This window comes from Rhipicephalus sanguineus, chromosome 10 (genome assembly GCF_013339695.2).
Source record: "Rhipicephalus sanguineus isolate Rsan-2018 chromosome 10, BIME_Rsan_1.4, whole genome shotgun sequence".
Taxonomy (NCBI): domain Eukaryota; kingdom Metazoa; phylum Arthropoda; class Arachnida; order Ixodida; family Ixodidae; genus Rhipicephalus; species Rhipicephalus sanguineus.
Genome location: NC_051185.1, coordinates 116,886,912 through 116,910,410, shown reverse-complemented (window position 1 = coordinate 116,910,410; position 23,499 = coordinate 116,886,912). Strand labels below are relative to the sequence as shown.

General features: G+C 49.3%; 2 protein-coding genes across 2 annotated transcripts; both read left to right on the top strand.

Moving 5' to 3' along the window:
• The first annotated feature begins 373 nt into the window (after positions 1-373).
• On the top strand, positions 374-3,481 carry LOC119406683 (uncharacterized protein K02A2.6-like). Its single transcript, XM_037673413.1, has 2 exons — positions 374-535; positions 605-3,481. Exons 1-2 carry the CDS (start codon positions 374-376, stop codon positions 3,479-3,481), a joined length of 3,039 nt encoding a protein of 1,012 aa, XP_037529341.1.
• A 114-nt stretch (positions 3,482-3,595) lies between these two features.
• Positions 3,596-4,405, top strand: LOC119406682 (uncharacterized protein K02A2.6-like). The gene has a single exon (XM_037673412.1). The coding sequence runs from the start codon at positions 3,596-3,598 to the stop codon at positions 4,403-4,405; it is 810 nt and encodes a 269-aa protein (XP_037529340.1).
• Positions 4,406-23,499: the final 19,094 nt, after the last annotated feature.

The window sequence follows — 23,499 nt, the reverse complement described above, 5'->3', positions numbered from 1 at the left end:
ACATGATGCCTGTGTCGTAGGAGTACATACGTGCCATGTCTAACAGTGGACACTGGAGACAACCGCGAATACCCGCTTCACGGCCAGCTGCAAAGACGCGCCGGCCGGCCTCCCGCAGCCCCCCCTCTCGCTTTGTGCTGACACCCGACGCCTGCGCCTTGCTCCTCGCCCCCTGCCTGGCTCGGGCGGACTCGGCTTCGAGCGCTCGCACGAACTAGATCGTTCGCGCCGCGCTGCGAAACAGTGCTTTCTATGCAAGTAAATAAACCCATTCTTCTTGTCACGCACGCCTGTATTCCGGTTATTGTAGACATAACAGTGGCGACGAGGTAGTGGAATTGAAGCTCACGTGGATATTCACCGGTGCTACGCAATGGCAACGCACGCATCAGGCCGAATACCGGAGTTTAATGGCTCATCCTGGACATCGTGGCTCGGACGCCTCCAGTTCTACTTCGAGGCCAACAGCATCACAGACTCCAGCAAGAAGAGGGCACACCTGCTGACGCTGTGCGGTGAGCAGACGTACGACACCGTCTGCGCATTGGTTCAGCCAAGCAATCCAGCTGAAGTGGCTTAGGACGACATCGTTGCGGCACTTCAGAAGCACTATGACCCCAGGCCAGCCGAGGTCTTCAGCCGAGCCCGCTTCCAACGACGCAACCAGTTGGAGGGAGAAACGGTAAGCGCCTACGTCGCGGCGCTAAAGACGCTGGCAGCCGACTGCAACTTCGGAACGCTGCGCCAAACACAGGCAGCAGCAGCAGCAGCTACCGGACAGCAGACGACAACAACGCCACGGTCCAACGCAACGATGCTACCCTTGGACATTATGTTGCGCGACAGGTTCGTGTGTGGACTACGGGACGATCTCCTGCAACAAAGACTCTTTGCTGAGAGTGACCTAACGTTCACGAAAGCTTACGACATCGCTGTTCGAGCGGAAAGTGCTAGCCAACAGCAGCGAGACATACGAGGGACCATCGAGCCGGTTCACCATGCAGCGGCTCACAGAGGTCATCACAACCAGGCAAGTGCAGGAAAACCGTCTAAACCACAACGCTGCTGGCGTTGCGATGAGCAACACAGCCCCCAGACGTGCAAATTCCAAGCAGCTATGTGCAATTTCTGCAACAAACGCGGTCACATTGAGAAGGCCTGCATCTCAAAGAAGAAGCTCGCGAAAGGGCCACCTCAACGACACAAAAGCGGGAACGCCCCGAGATCGATAACGCAAGTTGAAACTCAGCACAGCCTACCAGCACCAACATCGCTGTACGACTTGCATAATGTCAACCTCGGCACGCAACCAAAGATAATGGTCACCCTTGCTGTGAACCGCCAGCCCATCGAATTTGAGGTTGACTCGGGAGCAGCTTGCACGCTCATCAGCGAGGAGACGTACCGCAACACATGGCCACGAAACGCTCCACCCCTTCTCAATGAAGATACGCACCTGAGAACATGGTCAGGACAAGACCTGCCAATTCTAGGCAGCGCCAACGTAGAGGTTGCTTACAACGGAACGTTGACCAAACTGCCTATCGTGATTGCGAAGGGCACTGGATCCAGCCTTTTGGGCAGAAACTGGTTCCACGCTCTCAATATCGCGATCTGCGGCATCAACCAGGCAGCCGAAGGAAGCTCAACTGAGCGACAAGAGCTCGTCGAGCGGCTGCAGAAGAAGTACGGGACGGTCTTTTCTGAAGAAATTTCAGGACACAATGGGCCACCTGTTGACCTAGAGCTTCACCCAGAGGCCCGTCCGAAGTTTCTAAAGGCCAGATCGATACCGTTTGCTTTGCAACCTGCCTACGAGAAGGAGCTCGACAAGCTGGAACAACAGGGCATTATTGCACCCACACAGCACTCAGACTGGGCCACACCTCTGGTTGCAGTGAGGAAGAAGAACGGAAGCCTACGTCTCTGTGGGGACTACCGGTTCACAGTGAACTTGGCAACAAAATCGTCTTCATACCCTCTGCCAACACCACAGGAAGTGTTCAGCACGCTACGGCGCGGGAAAATATTCAGCACCCTGGACCTCACGCAGGCATATCAACAGCTGAAGGTGAGCGACGAAACTTCTGAGGTGCTCACGCTTAATAGAACAAGAGGACTGTACAGGGTAAAGCGACTTCCATTCGGGATAGCGGCAGCCCCAGCCATTTTTCAAAGGTACATGGAATCGCAGCTTCAAGAAATTCCTGGTGTGTGCGTCTACTTAGACGATGTAATCATCAGTGGCGCAACCAGCGAGGACCATGATACACGCCTAGAACTGGTACTGAAACGGCTCGCAAGTGAAAACCTACGCTTGAGCATCGATAAGTGCTGCTTCGCGGTAGCTGAAGTGAAATTCTTAGGTCATCTGATCGATGCCGAGGGCATTCACCCCACCAGCGACAAGGTGCGCGCCATCACGGAGGCACGCGCCCCAACGAGCAAGCAAGAGCTCCAATTATTCCTGGGTCTCCTAACGTTCTATGACCGTTTCCTAGAACACCGAGCAACGGTGGTCAACGACCTCTACAACCTGTTGAAAAACGACGTCCCCTGGACTTGGTCGCCACGCCATCAGGAAGCATTTGAAGCCCTTAAGGAGCTGCTCCGTGACAGTGTGGTGCTTAGGCACTATGACGAGACAAAGCCTTTGCTTCTGGCATGTGATGCTTCACCCTACGGCGTCGGTGCAGTGCTTTCACAAATTGACGATCAAGGCAGAGAAGCAGCGATCGCCTTCGCTTCCCGCACGCTATCACCTGCGGAACGCAATTATTCTCAGCTTGATCGTGAGGGACTCGCCGTCGTCTATGGTGCCACGCATTTTCATCAGTACATCGCGGGCAGACATGTGACTGTTCTCACGGATCACAGACCACTTCTGGGTATCCTGGGGCCCCAAAAGCAGATTCCACAGACACTATCGCCTCTCATGATCCGATGGTGTATTAAGATGTCAGCTTATGACTACGACCTTGTGTACCGTCCCGGAAACAAACACCAAAACGCCGACGCACTGAGCCGCTTACCCCTCAGTGAAACCATTGAGGACCCGCCTCAGGTTGGCTGCGTGCTCATGCTCGAAGCACTACCAAAGCCCCCACTAACAGCAGACGAAGTCGCAACGGCCATGCAAGATGACCCGACATTGTCCAAGCTGTACAAAGCCCTACAGGCCGGCAGCGTTCAAAAGCTCAAGGATGAAAATTTCAACGCTTTTCGCAAGAGAGCAACGGAGTTGAGCTGTCATCGTGGTTGCATCACACTTGGATCACGAGTTGTCATTCCAGGCCCACTTCGACAACAAGCCACGGCTCTCATTCATGCCGGACACCGAGGCGTAGTCGCAATGAAGAAGTGCGCCCGCAGCTACATGTGGTGGCCGGGAATCGACAAGGATATCGAGACACTAGCGGCAGAGTGCACAGCCTGCCAATCCAATCAACGCGCCCCGCCGCGAGCTCCAGTACCGGACTGAGACAGACCGAGCACACCTTGGCACACAGTGCACCTCGACTTTGCAGGCCCAATTGACGGGTCCACATTCCTGGTAATTGTGGATGCCTACAGTAAATGGGTTGAAGTTCGCCTTATGAACAAAACAACATCGACAGCTGTCATCGAGGCACTGCGCTCGTTGTTCGCAACCTTCGGATTGCCCCACAAGGTGGTTTCGGACAACGGAACAGCATTCGTGTCGGCAGAAATACAGAAATTCTACAGTGACAACGGCATCACAGCGGTAACATCTGCTCCGTACCACCCAGCCACAAACGGACAGGCCGAACGCTACGTGGGAGAGCTAAAACGAGCTCTTGCAAGAGACTCTACGGGGCCCTTGCAGCGCCGCATTGCACGCTTTCTTTTCAAGCAACACACAACAGTGCAAAATACGACGGGCCAGACACCGGCGAAGCTCGTGTTTTCTCGCGAGCTGCGCACACACATCTCAGCCGTTCTACCGGAACCGCCTTCAAGTGTCAACCGAGATAATGAAGACGCCCCGCGTTGCCGGAAATTCCACGAAGGACAAGCAGTTCTCGCCCGCCAGTTTCACCGTAAGCCCGAGTGGGTCCTGGCCATCGTCAAAAAACGTATCGGCCTGAGATCTTGGCTCGTGGAAGTGAACGGGACTGTTTCCCGTCGGCACTTAAACCAGCTACGCCACGTGAACGTACACTACTCACCCGGCGGACACGCCCAAGTCAGCAGCCCTCCTGCGCCTTTCAATGCGGCTTGGCTGCTGACAAAGGAACAGGACGTCAGTGAACGGACACTTCCCGCTCACCCAGCAGCTTCCGGGGAGAAAACGAGCAGCTGCGCCCCGGTCCACACGGCGCCCGCCCAGCGACAGTCAACAAGGCAGCGACGCCCCCCAGACCGCTACCAGGCGCAAAACTAAGGGGGAAGGAATTGCCATGTCTAACAGTGGACACTGGAGACAACCGCGAATACCCGCTTCACGGCCAGCTGCAAAGACGCGCCGGCCGGCCTCCCGCAGCCCCCCCTCTCGCTTTGTGCTGACACCCGACGCCTGCGCCTTGCTCCTCGCCCCCTGCCTGGCTCGGGCGGACTCGGCTTCGAGCGCTCGCACGAACTAGACCGTTCGCGCCGCGCTGCGAAACAGTGCTTTCTATGCAAGTAAATAAACCCATTCTTCTTGTCACGCACGCCTGTATTCCGGTTATTGTAGACATAACAATACGTAAAGTTTATTGCTTTGTAATAAAATGAGATAGCCAGAACCATAATCACAATTCACGTTCATCTGACATTACGCCTGCACAGGATATTTTTCCAAAGCCGTTTCTAGACCTGGCGTAGCTCTGAGGTAGAATACCTGACTTCCACGCAGAATGCTTGGGTTCGATTGCTGCTGGGATTCTAATCTTTATTCTTTCCATTCGTCCGGTCAACGCTGCCGATGTCGGTTTTTCTTAACGCTCTCGCATTCAAAATACCAATGTCTGTTATCGCAGTTGCTGGGTAGATATAAACTGTCAGTCCCCTGTGGCGCATACCCGTACACCGCGACCCGTGGTAAACAGGTATGCGCCACTCGTGTCTGGAGGAAAGGGTTTGACGACATACGCTACAGGATTTTCACGTTATTCATGTCATGACCAGACAGTCATATTCGCCAAATCCTCTTACCACCCCCTCCCCCCCCCATGCCAGTTTTGCTCTACACCAAGTTAAGGAGGCGATCACGAGAGCACCCAGACATAGGCGGCTAGATAGATAGATAGATAGATAGATAGATAGATAGATAGAAACGCTCAAAGTGCCTGTGGTTCTAAAAGAAATGCTTCGAATTTAAAAAAGGGAACTACCCAGCCTGCAGCCTTTTAATGTTGCTATTAAATGGCACGTTTTGTTATATTCGGCATTAACATCAGTATCGCTTAGGGAAACTGATGTACAATACATGTTCCTGTATTACGTTTAAGTAAGACTTTTAGAAAATTGTTTTTAATGCAGTAACGTGGCATACATCAGTCCAACCCTTTAGATGCTCCAAACAAGTACACTCGCCTCAAATCCATATCTGCTGGTTGTGCTCTTTGCGAAGTTAATGCTCTACTTAGTGATGTGCTATAGGTCATAATGTGGTTCCCATTTATACAGTCACAATATAGTTTTCTCTGTAATGAAAAATGCTTCATTAAAATTACCAGAGGTTTTTCTTCCTAAAACAACTTCAACGTGCTCCATATATTTCTACATGAAGAATCGAAGTTGCTGCTGAGCAAAAGCTATCCTTTGAGGATATTTCAAGAATTAGCTGAATTATTCAGTTTATGTGATCTTCTGCGGATTGTGATGTGACCCGATTCACGAGGAAGTGTCTGCGAGTTTTTCGCAGGAAACTTCGCCGTATAAAATTTATTCAATAACGCCAGCTAACACATGCACACGCGCATAAAGGATCTTTCACGTAGCAAAAAACAAAGATTTGAAAAAGCGGTGTTAACCGAAACTCAATGAAACCGACCACACATGGTTTTCTATTATTTGGCACTCGTTAGGGTAATAAATTAACTAATTTAGCGCAATGTAAGATACCATAACGATCGCGACATGACGGAAGACTGTACGTCGGTGGTTTCACTTGCCGGCTAACCACATTTTACAGCGAAAGCTGATAGATCATTTCAACGACCGTTTTTCGCGCCATAGTTGTCCGCCGTCACCGGTGTCCGTAACAGAGATACGCATGATTGAACGGGATTCGAACTTGGGTCCTCTGCTTGACAGCCCAGTATTCTACCTCAGAGCCATGCCGGTTCTTGAAACTGCTTTGCAAAAAAACCCTATACAGGCTTCATGTCGGGAAGAAACCACATCAACATATGTAATATAGCGTGGTGGGAGAGTGAAATAGCGACTGAGCGTCACGCAATGCGAATTACGTAACTAGTGGGTCGTTTAGAGCTTCCAACCCATTACAAAGAGCTCAGCCATAATTCATCATGGTCATCAGTCGTCGCATCAACAAAGTGCACATAATGCCTTACAGATGTGTAGGTGGTACCTCGCTTTTCCGCTGAATGATGAATAATGGCGTAGTAGGTGCTTCCCCACTTCACAAAAAATGTGATTTATGGCATTGTGGGTACTGTGCTAGTGTACTTGTACTAGTAGCCCCAAGAGAGTTTATAACGGGCTCTAGAAATGCAGCTCTGCCAGCTTTCGCTGTGACTGTGCTGCGCTTCCCGCGCAGGCGTGGTGGTTGTTTCTTTTTTAAATTCTTGATTCTTATTACGTGAAACACCCAGTATATATATATATATATATATATATACATACATACAATTATGTGACATGACGTACATGTCATCAGATGTACCTACGTGCATCAAAGATCCGTGAATTTATTTCAGTGTAAAAGGCTAGTAAGCCATCGAAGCACTCACGCCTTTTCCAACATTACCTGAACGGAGCCGTTGGCGCTACACGAACAAAATATCAGCCTCGAGAGACAATAACTGACAGCTTTGACAGGCTCCAATACGAAAGAAAAATTCAGAAGCCTCTGCATTATCAGGAGAATGGGGGCGAGGGAAGCCTTGCGTAGCGTGCCTCTTTCTCTCTTTCGCATTGCGCAATGCCCCTCCCTAGCTGTTTCCAGTTCCCCCGTGCCGGGAATCGGACCAAGGGCTTAGCAGCGCAACATTGCAGTTGCTACAGGCAACTAGCTGTCCCGTGTTCATATAGGCAACATATCTAGGCAGCAGTGGAATGTGGCAAGGTGAAATGACAAGCGAGATCGAATCGCGACAGCAGTAGCGGGTGATCGCCGACAATTATTGTTACCGGTGTACCTTCGAGGAGCGTTGACGGCTGTGCAGTGAATTATTGCACTGGCGAACAATGACAGGATAGCAAGGGACGGGCAACGCTGCAGTTGCGCGCCTCTGCATATCCTGTCCTCCATGCCCTTGTTCGCCAGTACAATGTTGCACCTTCGAGGGACGCCTTTTTGAACAATCACCGGCGCCGGCTTTACAGCGTAGGACGCCGCCACCGAAATCTGTTAGTTATAAAAGCTTCTCTTGAAACCATCAATAAACTAAAGGCTACACAATGCAGGTAAGTGTTTCCGTAGTTAACTAGACATGTTCCGCTTTCATTTTTCTGATTTGCATAACGGTTGCGGAGGAAAGTGCCGCGCGGCAGTGCCGCAGTATTCTCGCACTGAAGAAAGGAACGCGAGGGAGAGTCCCCTACGCACCCGCTTGACAGTGGTGAAGCCATGGTGAGCGAGCGCGAACACCACCATCCAGATGGCGGCGAGCGAGAGAAACGGCTCCGCGCGGATCTCGCTTTGCGCTGACCAGCTCTCCTCGAACCAGCCAGCATGGCGGCGACTGCGGTCAAGAGTGCGCTGTGAGTAATCACCAGCCGCGAGCGTAGTGCTGCAATACACTAAGATATCGAGAAAGAGCTGTTTCTGTGGTGAGTGCGTGAGAACGTTATTGCGAGGAACTCATTGTGCGCTTTAAGGAATCACAGGCAGATCAGTTAATTAATTATTTAATTAATTAATCAATTAAGTAATCATTTATTAATTAATTATTAACATATTTTATAATGTTCCTCAAGGCCCCCGGAGGGGTATTACATAGAGGGAACAGGTACATGAAACAATGTGAGCCTTGTGCGTTACGGATGAAAGTAGGCTACACAAACTTACGAAATCTAGAGGAGTACGCAAGTAATACCGGTGTTACAGGAGAACCTTTGATCGCGATCAGGGCCGATCCGGATTAGGCTCAATCCGGATCAGGTGCTGCTACATGGTCACATTTAATCGCGATCAGACCCGATCGAGATCAAGACTATCGCGATCTGCGCATCGCGATCTAGCTGCCAGATCGCGATTGACTGACCTCTGCGTCGAACTCGATCCGCATTAGGTTGGACCGTGTAACAGCGACGATTGTTCTAATCACGGTCGAAAGTGCCCGTGTGACACCAGTATAGAACGAAATATGAAATTCATTGAGCGAGTAAAAATGAGCCAAAAATATAACATTCACAGAGAAAACATCAACCGAGGGCACCAAATATATACAATAGACAGATAAGAGAAGTAAAACAACGTTTTTCTCGTAAACTGCGGAAATGTTCAACTTAACAAATAAGACATAAATGCTCCTGTTGAATGTGGACGCTAATCGTTAACAAATGATAACAGAAAGAAATATATACCATGAACCTATGAAGAAACGTTAAAAGAGTACATGAATATTTGCACAGAAATTTTGCGTCAGATTCCTAAAAACGCGAAACTAGATTAGAGTAGCGATACTTTATGGCAGGCTACGCCATGCAAGTGAATGACGGTCTTAGCAGAGTGAGCTGCCCGACATCATATACGTTTCATCAAGAAGATACGGTCTGTAAGTGGAAGGAAGGCTACGGGTGGTTCGAAAATGTGGTGAACGTACGGATCATAATGTCTGTGCACTAGCGAAAGGCAGGCAGGTCTGTGCAATTCTGCTGCAAACTTACTATAATTAGTCACGCGTTTCATACTCCATGCAGTAAACAGCTAAGGCACACTTGAACGGCGTTTCTTGTGAATTCAAGGGAGCGTGCAGCTGTTAGGAACACTGAAAGCTGAATGAGTTAATGGTATGCACGCTTGCAGGCTAGTTTTATAGCCACTAGTTTTATGGTTAATACCTTAATAATCAGGTTAAATTGTGATAGGCATTCAAAAGGTCCGGCCAGGCCTGCATCATATGAGCTTGCGCTCGGCAGATGAGCACGTTAAGCATCATGCCATGGAAACAGTGGTCGTTAGAACATGCCTGTCTAGATGTGCACCACTGCAATGAAAGGGAGCGCAGCGGTTTCATTTCGCAAGCTTTCGATTCAGCAAATAAGTATTTTTCACAGTCAAGAACAAGTGCAGCAGAGGAACAAGCGAGCAAATATAATGGGGCAGGTCGTGCGAACTTCACTTGTCTTCGGCGGCCCCACCAGCTACAGAAGCGGTGACAAGGCAGGAAGCTTCAGTTCAAACGACTCGAAAAGTATTACTGCGTAAAAACAAACTAAGAACATTGGGGCGATGAAAGAGTGAGAGTATGACAGACGCACGGCTGGTACGGCTGCAGGTAGCTGTACACTCCGGGCAGGCAGCCGGCCATCTCCTGACGATACACCTTCGCCGGAACCAGCACGACAGGCAAGTCTTGGCCTTCCTGCACGGCCGGCACACCATGGCTCAGCGGCTGCCGCCGGAACGCCTCGACGAGCCGAGTGCGAGTGTTCCTGCAAAGCGACTGCAAGAGGGACACATCAGTGTTTGGAACTAGCTCGATACAACAGTAGTGGGACAACAAGCGAAAGCTAAGATACGCAAAGTGTTGACGCTCCGTTGATGGCAGAAGGGCACGTGCTCGGCAAGTCAAGATGCCACATTCGCAGCTCACATTTCCCTGACGGTTTACATGAGCCGATAGATTCTACTAGTGGAGCGTCTTCTAACAATAAATTAACAACAGACTGGCAATAGCGGGCTCTCTCAGGTTGCAATGGAATTGGCCAATGCGACATTGAGAGTGAAGGATACCTTCAGTTCCGAAAACCGGCCTTGATTCAATGACGTGTCATTTCACTTTATTTTCGCCACGTTATCTTCAATATACAGGGTGTCCCAGCTATCACGCAGCACGATTTAAAAAAAGAGGAACGGCGTTATGCGAATAAAACAGCATATTGTTCCTAGTACACTAAAGTAGCCACTGCAATTTTTTTCGTTAATGGGGTTTAAATAATTAGTCATAATTATATGTCTAACTCGACAAGTACTCGCCTAATAGTCAAAATGTCAATGAGGCGTATGTAGGCATGTTCAAATGGCATCTAACTGCGCTACTTTCAACAACGTGCTAATTGCGCGCTCATTTTTCCCCCTTGATCAAGAAAGCCCGCGAAATATGAAAACTGACACGTGACTAGAGTGTTGCGCGCGTCGGGAACCAGCGCCCTCAAACAGGCTCCCTATGAGGCAGACAGTATCAAGGAAAAAAATGCAGAAAGAAAACAAAACGCATCGCCCTATCTGCCACTCCCCGGCCTAGAAACGCACCGCTTGGCTTTACAGAGTCAGGCCGTAATCAGAACACCTGCCGCGTTATCAATGAGAACAGTCGGCCGTGAGATATGGATGATTGCGGCGTAATATCGAACGGAATGAATCCCAGCGAAATTGCACGCATATCGCTGGCGCCCGACCTGTACGCTTGCCAAAATGCGGAACGCTGTCTTTCGCAACAGGCAACAGGCAAAGCGGTTGTTTGTAGTAAGCTCGTTTGAGGGCGCTGGTTTCCTTTGCGGGTGGGAGCGTAGTCACGTGTTATTTTTCATATTTAGCGGGCTTTCTTTCTCAGCCGGAAAAAATGAGCGCGCAATTAGCACGCTGTTGAAAGTAGCGCAGTTAGATGCCATTTGAACATGCCTACATACGCCTCATTGACATTTTGACTATTAAGCGAGTACTTCTCGAGTTAGAAATATAATTATGACTAATTAATTAAACCTCATTAACGAAAAAAATAGCAGTGGCTACTCTAGTGTACTAGGAACAATATGCTGTAAGTTTGATTCGCGTAACGCCGTTCCTCTTTTTTAAAAATCGTGCTGCGTGATAGCTGGGACACCCTGTATATGAATATATACGTTGATTCCGAGACGAAGACCGATCCCACGGAGAGAACTTGGAATAAATTTTGCTAGAACGTGTGTCCGAAATGCCTTTACACACACACAAACACAGACGCATTATATATATATATATATATATATATATATATATATATATATATATATATATATATATATATATGCATTCGATAGATAGATAGATAGATAGATAGATAGATAGATAGATAGATAGATAGATAGATAGATAGATAGATAGATAGATAGATAGATAGATAGATAGATGACGCCTGTATCGTAGGAGTTCGTATGTAGTGTTTATTGCTTTCTTGTAAAATTAGACAGCCAGCACCACAAGCACAATTGACGTTGCACGGACATTACGCCTGCATAGGTTGTTTTTCCAAACCACTTTATAGACCTGGCGTGGCTCTGTGGTAGAATACCTGACCGCCACGCAGAATGCTTAGATTCGATTCCTGCTGGGGTCCTAATTTTTATTCTTTCCATTTGTCGGGTCAACGCTGCCGATGTCGGTTTCACTTAACGCTCTCGCATTTAACTCTCGCATTTATTATTGTCGCCGTTCCTGGGTAGATATAACCTGTCAATCACCTGTGGTGCTTACCCGTACACCACGGAACGTAATAAACGGTTATGTGCCACACGTGTCTGGAGGAAAGGGTTTGACGCCATACGCGACATGATTTTCACGTTATTCATATCATGACTCGACAGTAATATTCTTGAAATCCTCTTACCCTCCCATGCCAATTTCGGTCTACACCAAGTTAAGGAGGCGATCACGAGGGCACCCAGGCTTAAGCGCAGATAGAAACGCCCGAAGTGCCAGAGGTTCGCTAAGAAATGCTTCGCATTTAATAAATATATGAAGCGTAGTAACACAGGATGCGGCAGTCAAAGTTAAAAAAAATCGTGCACGTATGAAAAATCGCACAACAAGGAATGCGATAGGGCCGCGGGACCGCGGCTGAACCGCTTCGTCGTTCCCGCGGCCGAAACCTCAGTCCTTCCTGTGCGATTTTTCATACGTGCATGATTTTGTTGAACTATGCATATCATGTCCTTGTTCACAATAAAGTTTTCATGACATCATTGGGAACAAGGCTCCCATGCGCGCTCCGAAACGTCTTGTTTGTTTTGAAGTGTTTTTATTGTGATCGGCGTTTATTCCTTTTTTTACAGTAACTCCTCCCGAGCAGACAGAATTTCGTCAGACCCTGAATTTTACTTTTGTGGCTAAATTGTGCACGTCATTCTCCCATGTCGGCGATATCATGCACCTTTACGCTTACTTTTAAGACTTTTGTAAAGAGTCCGACGGAATCCCGTATGGTCGGAGACAGACATGGTGCAATATAACAAAAATACCGACGAAGGTAAAGTACACAAAAAAAAATCACAGCATATCCACGGGGTGAATGATGATGAGTGGGGCGAAGCTACGGAGGGAATCATCTGTAAACCGTGAAACTCTTCCGTGAAATGCACCCAGTACATAATATAAAGAGTGTGAAACATCTTGTATATATTAAACATCAAACTTTTATTGTACTTTTGGTTTACGTGGTCCCTTCATTATCACTTGTGATCGGTAAAATGCAAGGAAGAAGTCCGCTCCCGAGCGAAAGAGCGCCAAGAGCGACCGCATTCCCCGCTCGCCCTGTGCGAATTAAAGGCAAGGCTAGAGGGAAGACAGGACGCGCGTTCCACGACGCGAGGTCGGTAGCATGCCCAACGAAAGCCAACGGAACGCGATCGTGCAAGTGCCCCGGCTTCGCATCGCCTCTTGGTTCCATTTAGCGTCCCAAAACCAAATATATTGCTCAAGGTGTGCCTTGCGTTTTTCGTAGAAATAATTTCGTTATCATGTATATTAAGACGAAAAGTTGAAAGCTCACTAGAGTGTATCGCCCGCAAAGTATGTCTTTTAGTGTGATTTAACTCTCGTACGGCAGGGTCCTCGCGCCGTTGCCGGTCCACCTCGCCCGTTGACGATCGGGCGAGGTGGCTACATACAACTACTACTACTACACTTTAAGAAAAACATCTGGCGTTCTTTCGTTCTGCTTTTACAAAACATCTGGCGTCTTTCGTTGGTTTATTTCATCAATCAACGGCGTTTTGAACAAAATTTTTATTGTTTAATCACGCACAGGAGAAATCTCACCAGGCACTACCTTGGAGGTAAACAATGGCTGCTAATGGGAATGAGAGACAGAAGAAGTCGGCTTTTAGCTAACACTTACACTTCTACTTCTACTAACGTTTCCTACTGGAACATGCCAATGGCTGCTAATGGGGAATGAGAGACAGAAGAATTCGGCTTTTAGTTAACGCGCACGCTGCGAATTTTTTATTGTTCAACAACGCACAGGGGAAATCTCCCACCGGCACCACCTTGGAGGTCAAAGCGTAAGACTTGTTACGCACTACTACGATGACGACGATTACGAGGGACGAACGGGTGCCGCCTTAAGGAGCTTCGCCCCTAAAACATCTGGCGTTCTTTCGTTCTGCTCTTACAAAACATCTGGCGTCTTTCGTTGGTTTATTTCATCAATCAACGGCGTTTTGAACAAAATTTTTATTGTTTAATCACGCACAGGAGAAATCTCACCAGGCACTACCTTGGAGGTAAACAATGGCTGCTAATGGCAATGAGAGACAGAAGAAGTCGGCTTTTAGCTAACACTTACACTTCTACTTCTACTAACGTTTCCTACTGGAACATGCCAATGGCTGCTAATGGGGAATGAGAGACAGAAGAATTCGGCTTTTAGTTAACGCGCACGCTGCGAATTTTTTATTGTTCAACAACGCACAGGAGAAATCTCCCACCGGCACCACCTTGGAGGTCAAAGCGTAAGACTTGTTACTCACTACTACGACCACGACGACTACGAGGGACGAACGGGTGCCGCCTTAAGGAGCTTCGCCCCTAAAATTAATAAATTCCCCCGCACCTCCCCGAAGGGGATTGTGAGGAAATGCGAATGCATTTGGGTGCACCCGATGAGCGTGCGATTAATTAATGAAGAGAGACGAGAGTGTGCACGTAGATGCGTAAAGCTCGAGTTGCATTGTGTTACACCTCGTCCTAGTGGTATCGTTGCCGCGAGAGATTCGACTCCACCGACTTCCATCGCTATCAAGACACCAAAGCGCGCGCTCCCTGCATGATATATATAGGTCCGAGCGCGGAGAGGAGGAGCGCCCGAGCTCTCTCTCCGCCGAGCGAGCTCCGCGATGCGAGTGCCCTCACCGGTTACACTCCTCCTCTCCCTTACCCTCCACTGCTCCGCGATGCGAGCGCCATCACACGCCCGCGCGCTCCTCCTCTTCCTTACCCTCCGCCGCTCACCACCTGCTCCGGTTGCTAGGTGCGGCGCAGCTGTTGCTAGGGGCGAGGAGGAGCGCGCGCGGAGAGATAACACCTGTGCGCACTCCGGCCAGGGACGCAGGACAACCCCCGACTTAGAAATGCATTCGCATTTAAAAAAGACGGCGTTTCGGCTCCCCACACGGGAGCCTTGTTCCACAAGGACAGAAAACGGCGTAGTGCGCTCTTCTTATGCACGTGTGATCACGTGTCGTCTTTTTTGAATTTTTGTGTATTTTACCTTGGTCGGCGTTTTTTTATATTGCACCACTTTTAAGACATGTCGGTGACGCAGAAACGCTGGACAAGTCAAGTTAATCGGTTAACCGAAAATTGTTCTTTGAAGGTCTATAGGACGCCATTTGCCAGAACCTCGTCAAATAGTGCTTCGCTGCAAGAAAACACAAAAGAACAAAAGAAAAAAAAAACACGAGCGATTCAAGCTGCTGAACCCCCGCCTGCTATCCCCACGGCCACAGCGCGCTCATGCAATACGACCTGTTTCGCAGGCTTCTCGGTATCGACAACCTTGCGCGCCCCTCCCATTGCCCTTCCACACATGCAGACCAGGCCCGTAGCCAGAAGGGGTGGGCCCTAGCCCCCCCCCCCCCCCCCCGAAATTTTGGTGAAGTAGGTGTTTCTACCCAAAATAAATAACGAAAATAGGCGTTTTTCTTAAATAGTCAAGCTTTTCAGCAAGTGTCCCCCTCCCCCCATCCCCGAAAAAAAAATTCCCGGCTACGGGCCTGCTGCAGACATGACTAAAGTGCGTTGGCGGGCTAGTTGGTTGTTCATGCTTAGTTTCTACAGCGCGACTGGACGCGGGCGGAGAAGGAACACGCAAACACACACACACAGCGCTGTGTGTGTGTGTTTGCGTGTTCCTTCTCCGCCCGCGTCCAGTCGCGCTGTAGAAACTAATGCAGACATGAATACGCCACTTATCGCTCCAAAAAACACGAATGTAGCGCCACAGCTCGTGTGAAAGCACTGCACCGGCGATGCTTCCTGTTTGCTCGTTTGCCTCTCATTCTGCGCTGTTCTACCAATGGGTAAAGTTGCTTGTGCTGGTCTTTGTTGATGGCGTCGAGGTCATTCCTAGCAGCGTGGTTCTTCCGCCACCGAAACGACACCTGGCTGATCCTTCCGCTGATCATCGGCATTGCGCGACGTTGACGGCGAAAAGAAAACGCATGGCAACAATGAGGACGGCAGCGATGATGCGCTAGGGCAGGCTACATCAAGGTTTACTCGCGTGAGCCTTGCTGATGATGCAGTCCCTCCGCGGTTTGTTTTTCGCGAGGGACTTCCGCTGCACTACGTGGAGCACATGGACGCTTTGGATAAGGGGCTGTTAGCAAGCTTCGTGTAAAAAAAAAAATGGAGGACGCTTGAGCTTCGCCTTCCAGAGTAGAACGCGACAGCGTAATCGCGCCCCGTGCGCATCGCCTTCTCAATGCTTGCCTGGCTTCGGTTCTGGTGGATGCCTTAACCATGCCGTAAAGAAACGAATGATTTTGCGCGTAATAATGACCGCTTCAAGCTATCTTAGAATGCCTACTGAAAGTACAGTTGCCAAGCTCCCACTGCGCCATAATTCTTTGGTTTCTGAGTCAGCGCAGTGCCCACTAGGCGTCCGTAAGACAACGCGCGAACCTACGCAGCTGCTCATATTCTTGATGCTTTTGTTGATGATGATTAAATATGTCTGAGCGCTTTGTAATGGGTGGGCCTTCAAAACACCCACTCGTAGCGCAATCGGCATGGTTTGACGCCTGGCGTGATTCTAGGCTTCTACCACGCAATATTACCTGCGTTAAGAGGACTACTCCCACTACATGATATTCATATAGTGTTTTTTACTGAAGCAGTTTGTTTTAGGAGCGAAGCTCCTTATGCCGTGGGTCTGTCCATCCTCCGTTTATTTGTAGCGTTGTAGTAGCCAGCTCTAGCTCGTGAGAAGCGCCCGTTCTGGTATGCAGTAGAAGAAGAAGACGACGTTGACGAGTGACACACTTGTGCGTGTTCGCCTGTGTGGCATTCTTTCTTTACTGCGCGCGTTCTGGTATGCAGTAGAAGAAGAAGACGACGTTGACGAGTGACACTCTCGTTGCGTGTTCGCCTGTTTGGCGTTCTTCTTTACTACGTCTCGTGTTTTCAACGACACCCGAAGACAACATTTCAGAAGTAACGTGCCATGAGGCTCCCTCTTGGCACGCTTTCTCTTTAGCTCTTAGTCGCCAGATGGAAGACAAGGCTGCGGAACGGAGGGCACGGAAGGCGGCAGAAGCGCGCGCTCGCAGGCAGAATCCTGAGGTGAGAGCCCGTGAGGCCGAAACTGCACGTCGACGCCGCAGCAGATTCCGCCGTTCGAGCCCGCGAAGCCGAAGCTGCTCGACAAGCTGCAGGGCTGCGGCGAGAAGACCCCGCCGTTCCAGCCCGCGAGGCCGAAGCTGCTCGACAAGCTGCACGGCTGCGGCGCGAAGACCCCGCCGTTCGAGCCCGCGAGGCCGAAGCTGCACGGCTGCGGCGCGAATCGGATCTTCAAAATGTGAAGGACCGTGACGCGGCGAGAAAGCGCGCGTACCGGCAGGCAGGGCCCGTGGCTGTGCGAGCGCGTGAAGTGGCTGCAAAACGCATCAGGCGGGCTCTGCCCGAAGGCGCCGACGCGCGCTTCCAGCGGGACTTGCTTGATAACAGTTTCAGCCATAGTTGCGGTGTATGCAACAGATTGTGGTTCTAAAACAATCTAGTCACAATATCTTCCTCCAAGAAGGACCACGCTCGCGCCAATGCCATCGCCGTGCTGCAGCGCGAGTTCGCTTCGCCCCACTCATCATCATTCACCACATGGATACGCTGTGCTTTTTTAAATGCGAATGCATTTCTTAGTCGGGCTATGTGAGGCATCCGGCGTTGTCCGCGCGCCTCTCCGCTCTCACTCCCTCTCTCATAGCAACAGCTGCGGGCGCGCGCGCTTATCCTCGCCCCTGACCGGAGCAGGTGGTGCAGGCGGAGTAGCGGAGAGTGAGTGGAGAGGAGGAGCGCGCTCTGGCGTTCGAGGGCGCTCGCAGCGCAGGAGCTCGGCGAAGCTCCCGCGTGTGTGGAGAGAGTGTAGGAGAGGGTAGGTGCAGTGCTTCGCCGCTCCTTCTCTCGCCGTTCGCTCTCTCTCCTCCCTGCGCCACCGCCTCAATGCAGTGCGTTTGAAACGCGTTTGTAGCGTTTGTGCTGCCTTGGCACAGCCTGAAAACAGCGCGTTCTAAACGCGTTTGTGCTGCATTGAAGGCGGTGGCAACATCCCTGAGGTGATTACGAACGCACGTAGGAAGCGTTCGTTGAAAGAGGCGCCCAAAAGGGAGAACTTGAGCGCGTCTATGTGTCCAGCTTTACGCCATTAAAATCACTACACCGTGTACTCTCGGCGCAAGAAATGCATTCGCATTTCCTCACTATTCCCTTCGGGGAGGTGGGGGCATTTTTTTCTCGAAGCAGCACTCTGTGGTAGAACATCTGCTTTCCACGCAGACGGCTTGGATGCGATTCTCACTGAAACTGAATATTTTTATTATTTATTTTATTTGCATCTTTATCGATTTTTCTGTCACGGACAACGATGATTTCTGGCTCACAACCAACGACACCTGCATAACGAGCTCTTTGACGCTATCGCGTTAATAAGCAAGGCTGATTGACATAGGGTTTTCTCGTGCGAGCGACTGAAAAGCACGTGAAGAGATGCTTCTGTCGATCTCAGCAGATCGTGTCAGGTTGATAGGTTGCTGCGGCAACCTCCTCGCATTTGATAGAATGTACTCATGCTCTTCTATTATTCTTCTGTTTTGCCCTTATTACCGATGTGCGTTGGCACATCGATATCTCTAATTATAGTTTTCGCCCAACAGCCTGCTATCACCCTATTAGACGCAGCTCTTAGGCGCCCATTCCTGCGTTGAGCGGCGTCGGCGTCGTTGTAACAGGCAGAGCGAACGAGGACAAATGAGAGCGGACGCGGAGAGCAACGGAGGACGAAAGACGGCGATAGCGAGGAGAGCGCGATGAGGCGCGAACGACAGTGGCGAGACGACAGGTTGTGCGGCGGCCACCCGCGGCGCCACAGTAGTGCGCGTCCGTAGTGCGGCCGCCGATGACGTCATCCCTAAGGTGCGCGGCGAGGGCGTCCACGGATAACATGTATGGAAATAAAGCGCGGCATGAACGGAGGCCTGTCTGCGGCGGCTGTTGTGGAACACGCCCACGCGCTGCTTTCCGTGGTCTCCCGGTTAGCGAGGTAGTCGGGCTACGCTCCGTCTGCGGCTGTTGATGTGAAACGGGCGGCAATATATTGTCCGCGCCAGTCAGGCTACTCACAGCGCTCTCTTCTTAAAGTAAACCATGTACCTCTATACAAAATAGCCTCAGCCAGCTCTTTCAATGTTAGTTGTGGGTGACGTTAATATAGACATAGAAACAAACAAGAGCTTCCCACCACGTATGCGCGAGAACATCCCGTTCCTCTTCATCGTAGCTCATCTCACTGCCGGGACGACCTCGCGAAACACTTGCTTTGACCTCGTCTTTGAGAACCAGGCACTATTGCAGCAAGCCGAACATATCTCCATTGACTTCTCCGACCACAAAGCTTCCTTCATTACAATCAATGACTGGCAGAGGAGCGTTTCCTAAAGAGAGAGTTGCGTAAAAAAATAGAGTGGTATGCAACTGTACATATATACATGTCTCTCTCAAATTGTTTGTCTCAACTTATCGCAAAATCAAAACACCTAAACAGCTTTACGCTCAGAATTCGGATTAGCCAGTTTCGTAATCGACGCTGAACTTTTTTTACTTTTTTCACTCAACCAGTTCATAACAATAATCAATTATAGCAATGAAATTTTCTTGGGTTTGTCTATGTATAAAAGTATATTCGAGAGCATTACGGGAGAGGTGTTGAACCACCCAGACCACCCATCCTGCCCTCCCGGCTACACCGATGAGTTCAAAGTGACGTACATCAGCGCGGCTTACCGTGCCCGTACGAAGAATGTTTCTGCTGCTATTGTTTCTGCCTACTCTGTTACGAACTCTTTCGCGAGGAATGAAATAGGAGGCCACTCACGAACGCGTGCCTGGGCACGTAGCAGGTGCGGTTCGGTGGGAGCAGGAGTCCGTTAAGGCAGTCGTCCCACGTGGCCTCGCGCAACGAGTCCAGCAGGAAGAGCAGCTGGTCGGACACCGTCACCGAATCGCCAACCATGTGCACGATCGCGTACAGGCTCATGGTGATGCCCAGGCCTGCAGTACGGGGCGAAGCACAGTAACCTTGAGCCAGCTCTTCTTGTCCGCGTGCCAGAAAAGCCTAGCGATCGAGGTAGGTCTGCCGTTGGGTAGATTTGAACAGGATCCAGAACTCAAGTCAAAAGTAGCCAAAGTAGACATGCCATTAAATTTTATCGTCAAATTTGTTGCCATATGGGTCATTCCATGCCAACTGCCCCGGCCTTGGCGCTCGACCATCTGAGATCTTAATGAAAAAAATCGAGCACTTTCCATCAAAAGGAAGAGCTGCTCCGCCAAAATATTTTTGGCGAACAACATTTTTCAGTGCCGCAAACCGCATGTGAAGTTCTTCGGAAAGCATGAAGCTATGGCTCGTAAAACGCGCTTTCAAAAAATCTCTTCGTTCTAAATTAGGCTAGGATAAAATTTTCCCTACAGAGCGATCATAGGCTTTTCAGTTAAAATGAGTTTCACGAACGTTTACGCTTTCGTGGGTTTTTTATACGGCCTTGAATATGGACAATATGGCCCGTATTGGGAATTTTTTCTTAGAGGCGACATTCAGTGTAATGTAATACTTTGTATTAACTGATCGCCAGGAAGTTTTACAGTCGCTGAAAGATAGTTTGAGACGTATATGGCGTGAAATGGTGTGCACACCTGGCGACAAAATTGCAAAAAAGTTCATTTTCGCACACGTTTAGTCATAAATTTAACATTGAGGTGGTCCTAGTAAAGTTATGCTAAATAGCGCATTTACTAGCAACATTAGTTGTCTACTGAGTGAGAAACTTTTATAAAGTTACTTTTTGTTTTAAGGAAGAAAAATATTTTTGAACTTACGTGCTGCCGGTGTCTGTTCTTGCTCGTGTTTTGTCTTCGAAGGAACGCGTCCAGCGGTAAGTAGAACCTACGTGGGCGCGAGGTTCGCCATGGAACAGCTAGACAACATAATCATCTTTGCCCGTGCTTATATGAATACTTTACTACCGAGTATTGGCCTGAGTCAACGAGGAATGCGAACTCCGCGCTTGAGCGAATTTAACTACGGACAGCTGTCCATTGAAGGCCGGCATAGTGTGCTTACGCAACAGCGGGAAGTGACACTGATGCGCCAAACAGATGCCATTCATTGTAGGCGCAAGCCAGCAGACGCGCACTCACCGATGAAGAGCGGGACTGGGCTGAAGATGCCCCGGTTTCCGTCTCCGGCGAATTGCGCCAGGTTGCTCTCCAGGCGCATGACGGGAAAAGCCACCGCGCCTAGAAACGCCAGGTATGCCAGCAGGAACGGCACTGCATGAGAAGATGCAAAGGAACGTAAACAAGGGCCACTGCATCGGCATGGAGAAAATGACGTGGACATAATAAGCGACGAGTCTTCTCCGTACTCATTGTGAACGTTGTGTGGCCAGTTAAGAGCAGCATTGGATTTACACGTAAGTGAGCTTCTCCCTACAATTAAAACAATATGCCTAGTTGCCCGGAAGTTTCATGTATGCCAGTGAACAGTAAGCATCTACCAGCTGAATTAACTTCTAGGGAGGCTGTATTTTCTTATGTCGAAAGCGCCTTCCGGAAAATGGGTTTGTGTAACTGCGCTAGTAGTAAATATTTACAACGAAAAATTTATGGGTCCTGCGTTTTATTTATGTGCACATCCGTTACCATATTTTTCAGCACCGACTTCATCGTTCATTTTAGCGATGTAAACTCGAACTAGTATGAAAGTCAATTATAATTTCATCACGCTCACACATATTAGCTCAGAGTTGAAAGCGTTCGCTATACATTCTAAGTTCATCAAGTAGAAATGCTTAACACGCTGATTTGTTACACAGAAATAATAATACGGCAGTCCATGCTAGAATACAGCAGCGATGCGCTCGTACGTGGCCACTTCGGATACCAGCATGCGCAGCAGGGTATACGAACATCGCATTATGAATACGTTAAACCCAGTCTATTTCTTCATAAGAACGAATTCTCTTGAACAACATCAGAATGTCACCGCCTACAATTACATGTCGCTGCAAAAACACGCGATTACAATGCCCTTTACTGTTCACCCTACAAAATTTCAACGACAGATTAAATGGGATTTTCTATACTCTGATGTAACAGCTTAGTGAAACGCTCACCTCCTCCGTAGACGATGAACATCATGGGAAACTGGCTGGCGTTGGCACTACCAGCCGTCATGATAAACAGGGTGGCCAGCCTGTGAGCGCGGCTCTGGTAGCTCTGCGCGTCGTGCTCCACCTGCGAACCATTCACAGCAAGTCGAGGATCCAGCGTCAGCTTGGGAGAAACACAAAATTATTATAGTTTACAGTGAATAATATCACAATGCAGTCCTAACGCAGTTGCACTAATTGTGCTTTGAAGTATTGCGAAAACCGTTGCATCGCGAGGCAACTGAGCGCGTCTGCAGTGTGGCCTATGCCTCATGCCTCTGTGAGGAAATTGTTCAATGGGTAGATGGTTAGAAAGTTCTGGCTTTACCTTGATATATTGAATCGATGTCGGGTCGCATATCGAACAAAACCTTATGGAATTGTAAGAGGGCTATTTGAGCAGGCTGCAGAGCTGGGTCGGTCCCTTGCTGTAACGCTTGGAAAGCCCTGACGACACTTGCGGCAATACTGCGGTCCACAGAGCTGTGTATACTGTATATCTTGCCTGGATATGCAAGAAACATTCTTCGAGAGCTTGCTTTCGTAAGTACTCTTGATGGCCATATTTGATTCTACAGCGACAACTGTTATGAGATCACAACAGCCGATTTTGGTGGCGTAGTTGTTCGCCGCCGCCGCCGCCGGTGTCCTTAATCGCTATCGGGAGAAATAAAAGAAAACGAAATGAGAAAAAGCAATCTAGGATCGGACGGAACTTAAACCTGGGACCTCTACGTGGTAGTCGCTTATTCTACCTCAGAGCCACGCCGGTGCTCGAAACCTTATACAGGCGTCGTGTCCGGGAAAGAATCGGGTTAGCATGTTTACTATAGTGTGGTAGAAGAGTTAAATAACGAGGCGTCACATAATGCGAATTGCGTAACGTGTGGGTCGTTTAATGCTTACAACCCACTACAAAGGACTCAGTCATAATTCATCGTTATCAGCCACAGCATCAACAAAGTGCACATGATGCCTTACAGATGTGTAGCAGGTACCTCGCTTCTCCGCAGAATGAAGAATGGGATAGTGGGTGCTTCCATACCAAGAAAAATTATGATCATTTTTGGCGTAGTGAGCACCTTGCCATGTGTACTTGCATTAGTTGCTCCAAGAGAGTTTACAGCGTGCTCTAGACAGGCCGCTCTTCGAGCTTACGCTGTGACTGTGCTGCGTGTTCCACGCAGGTCTGGCGTCTTTTATCAACTTTTGTTGTCGGCGTCCGTTTTCGACTGTCACCTTGAGACACTTATCTCACAATATCGTAATTACCCCCGTTCTTCACAAGCCATCCGCTTGCCTTTTAGTGCTTGCAGCCACTGTCAAAGTCCTAATCAGCTACCCAGCGAGACAGGTAATTCCGTCCAAGCGGTTCACAATAGATCATCGTATGCAAAAATATTTTATTCAAACAAGCGATCAAGCTGATGTACAAAAATACAAGCATCAGGAATGCGG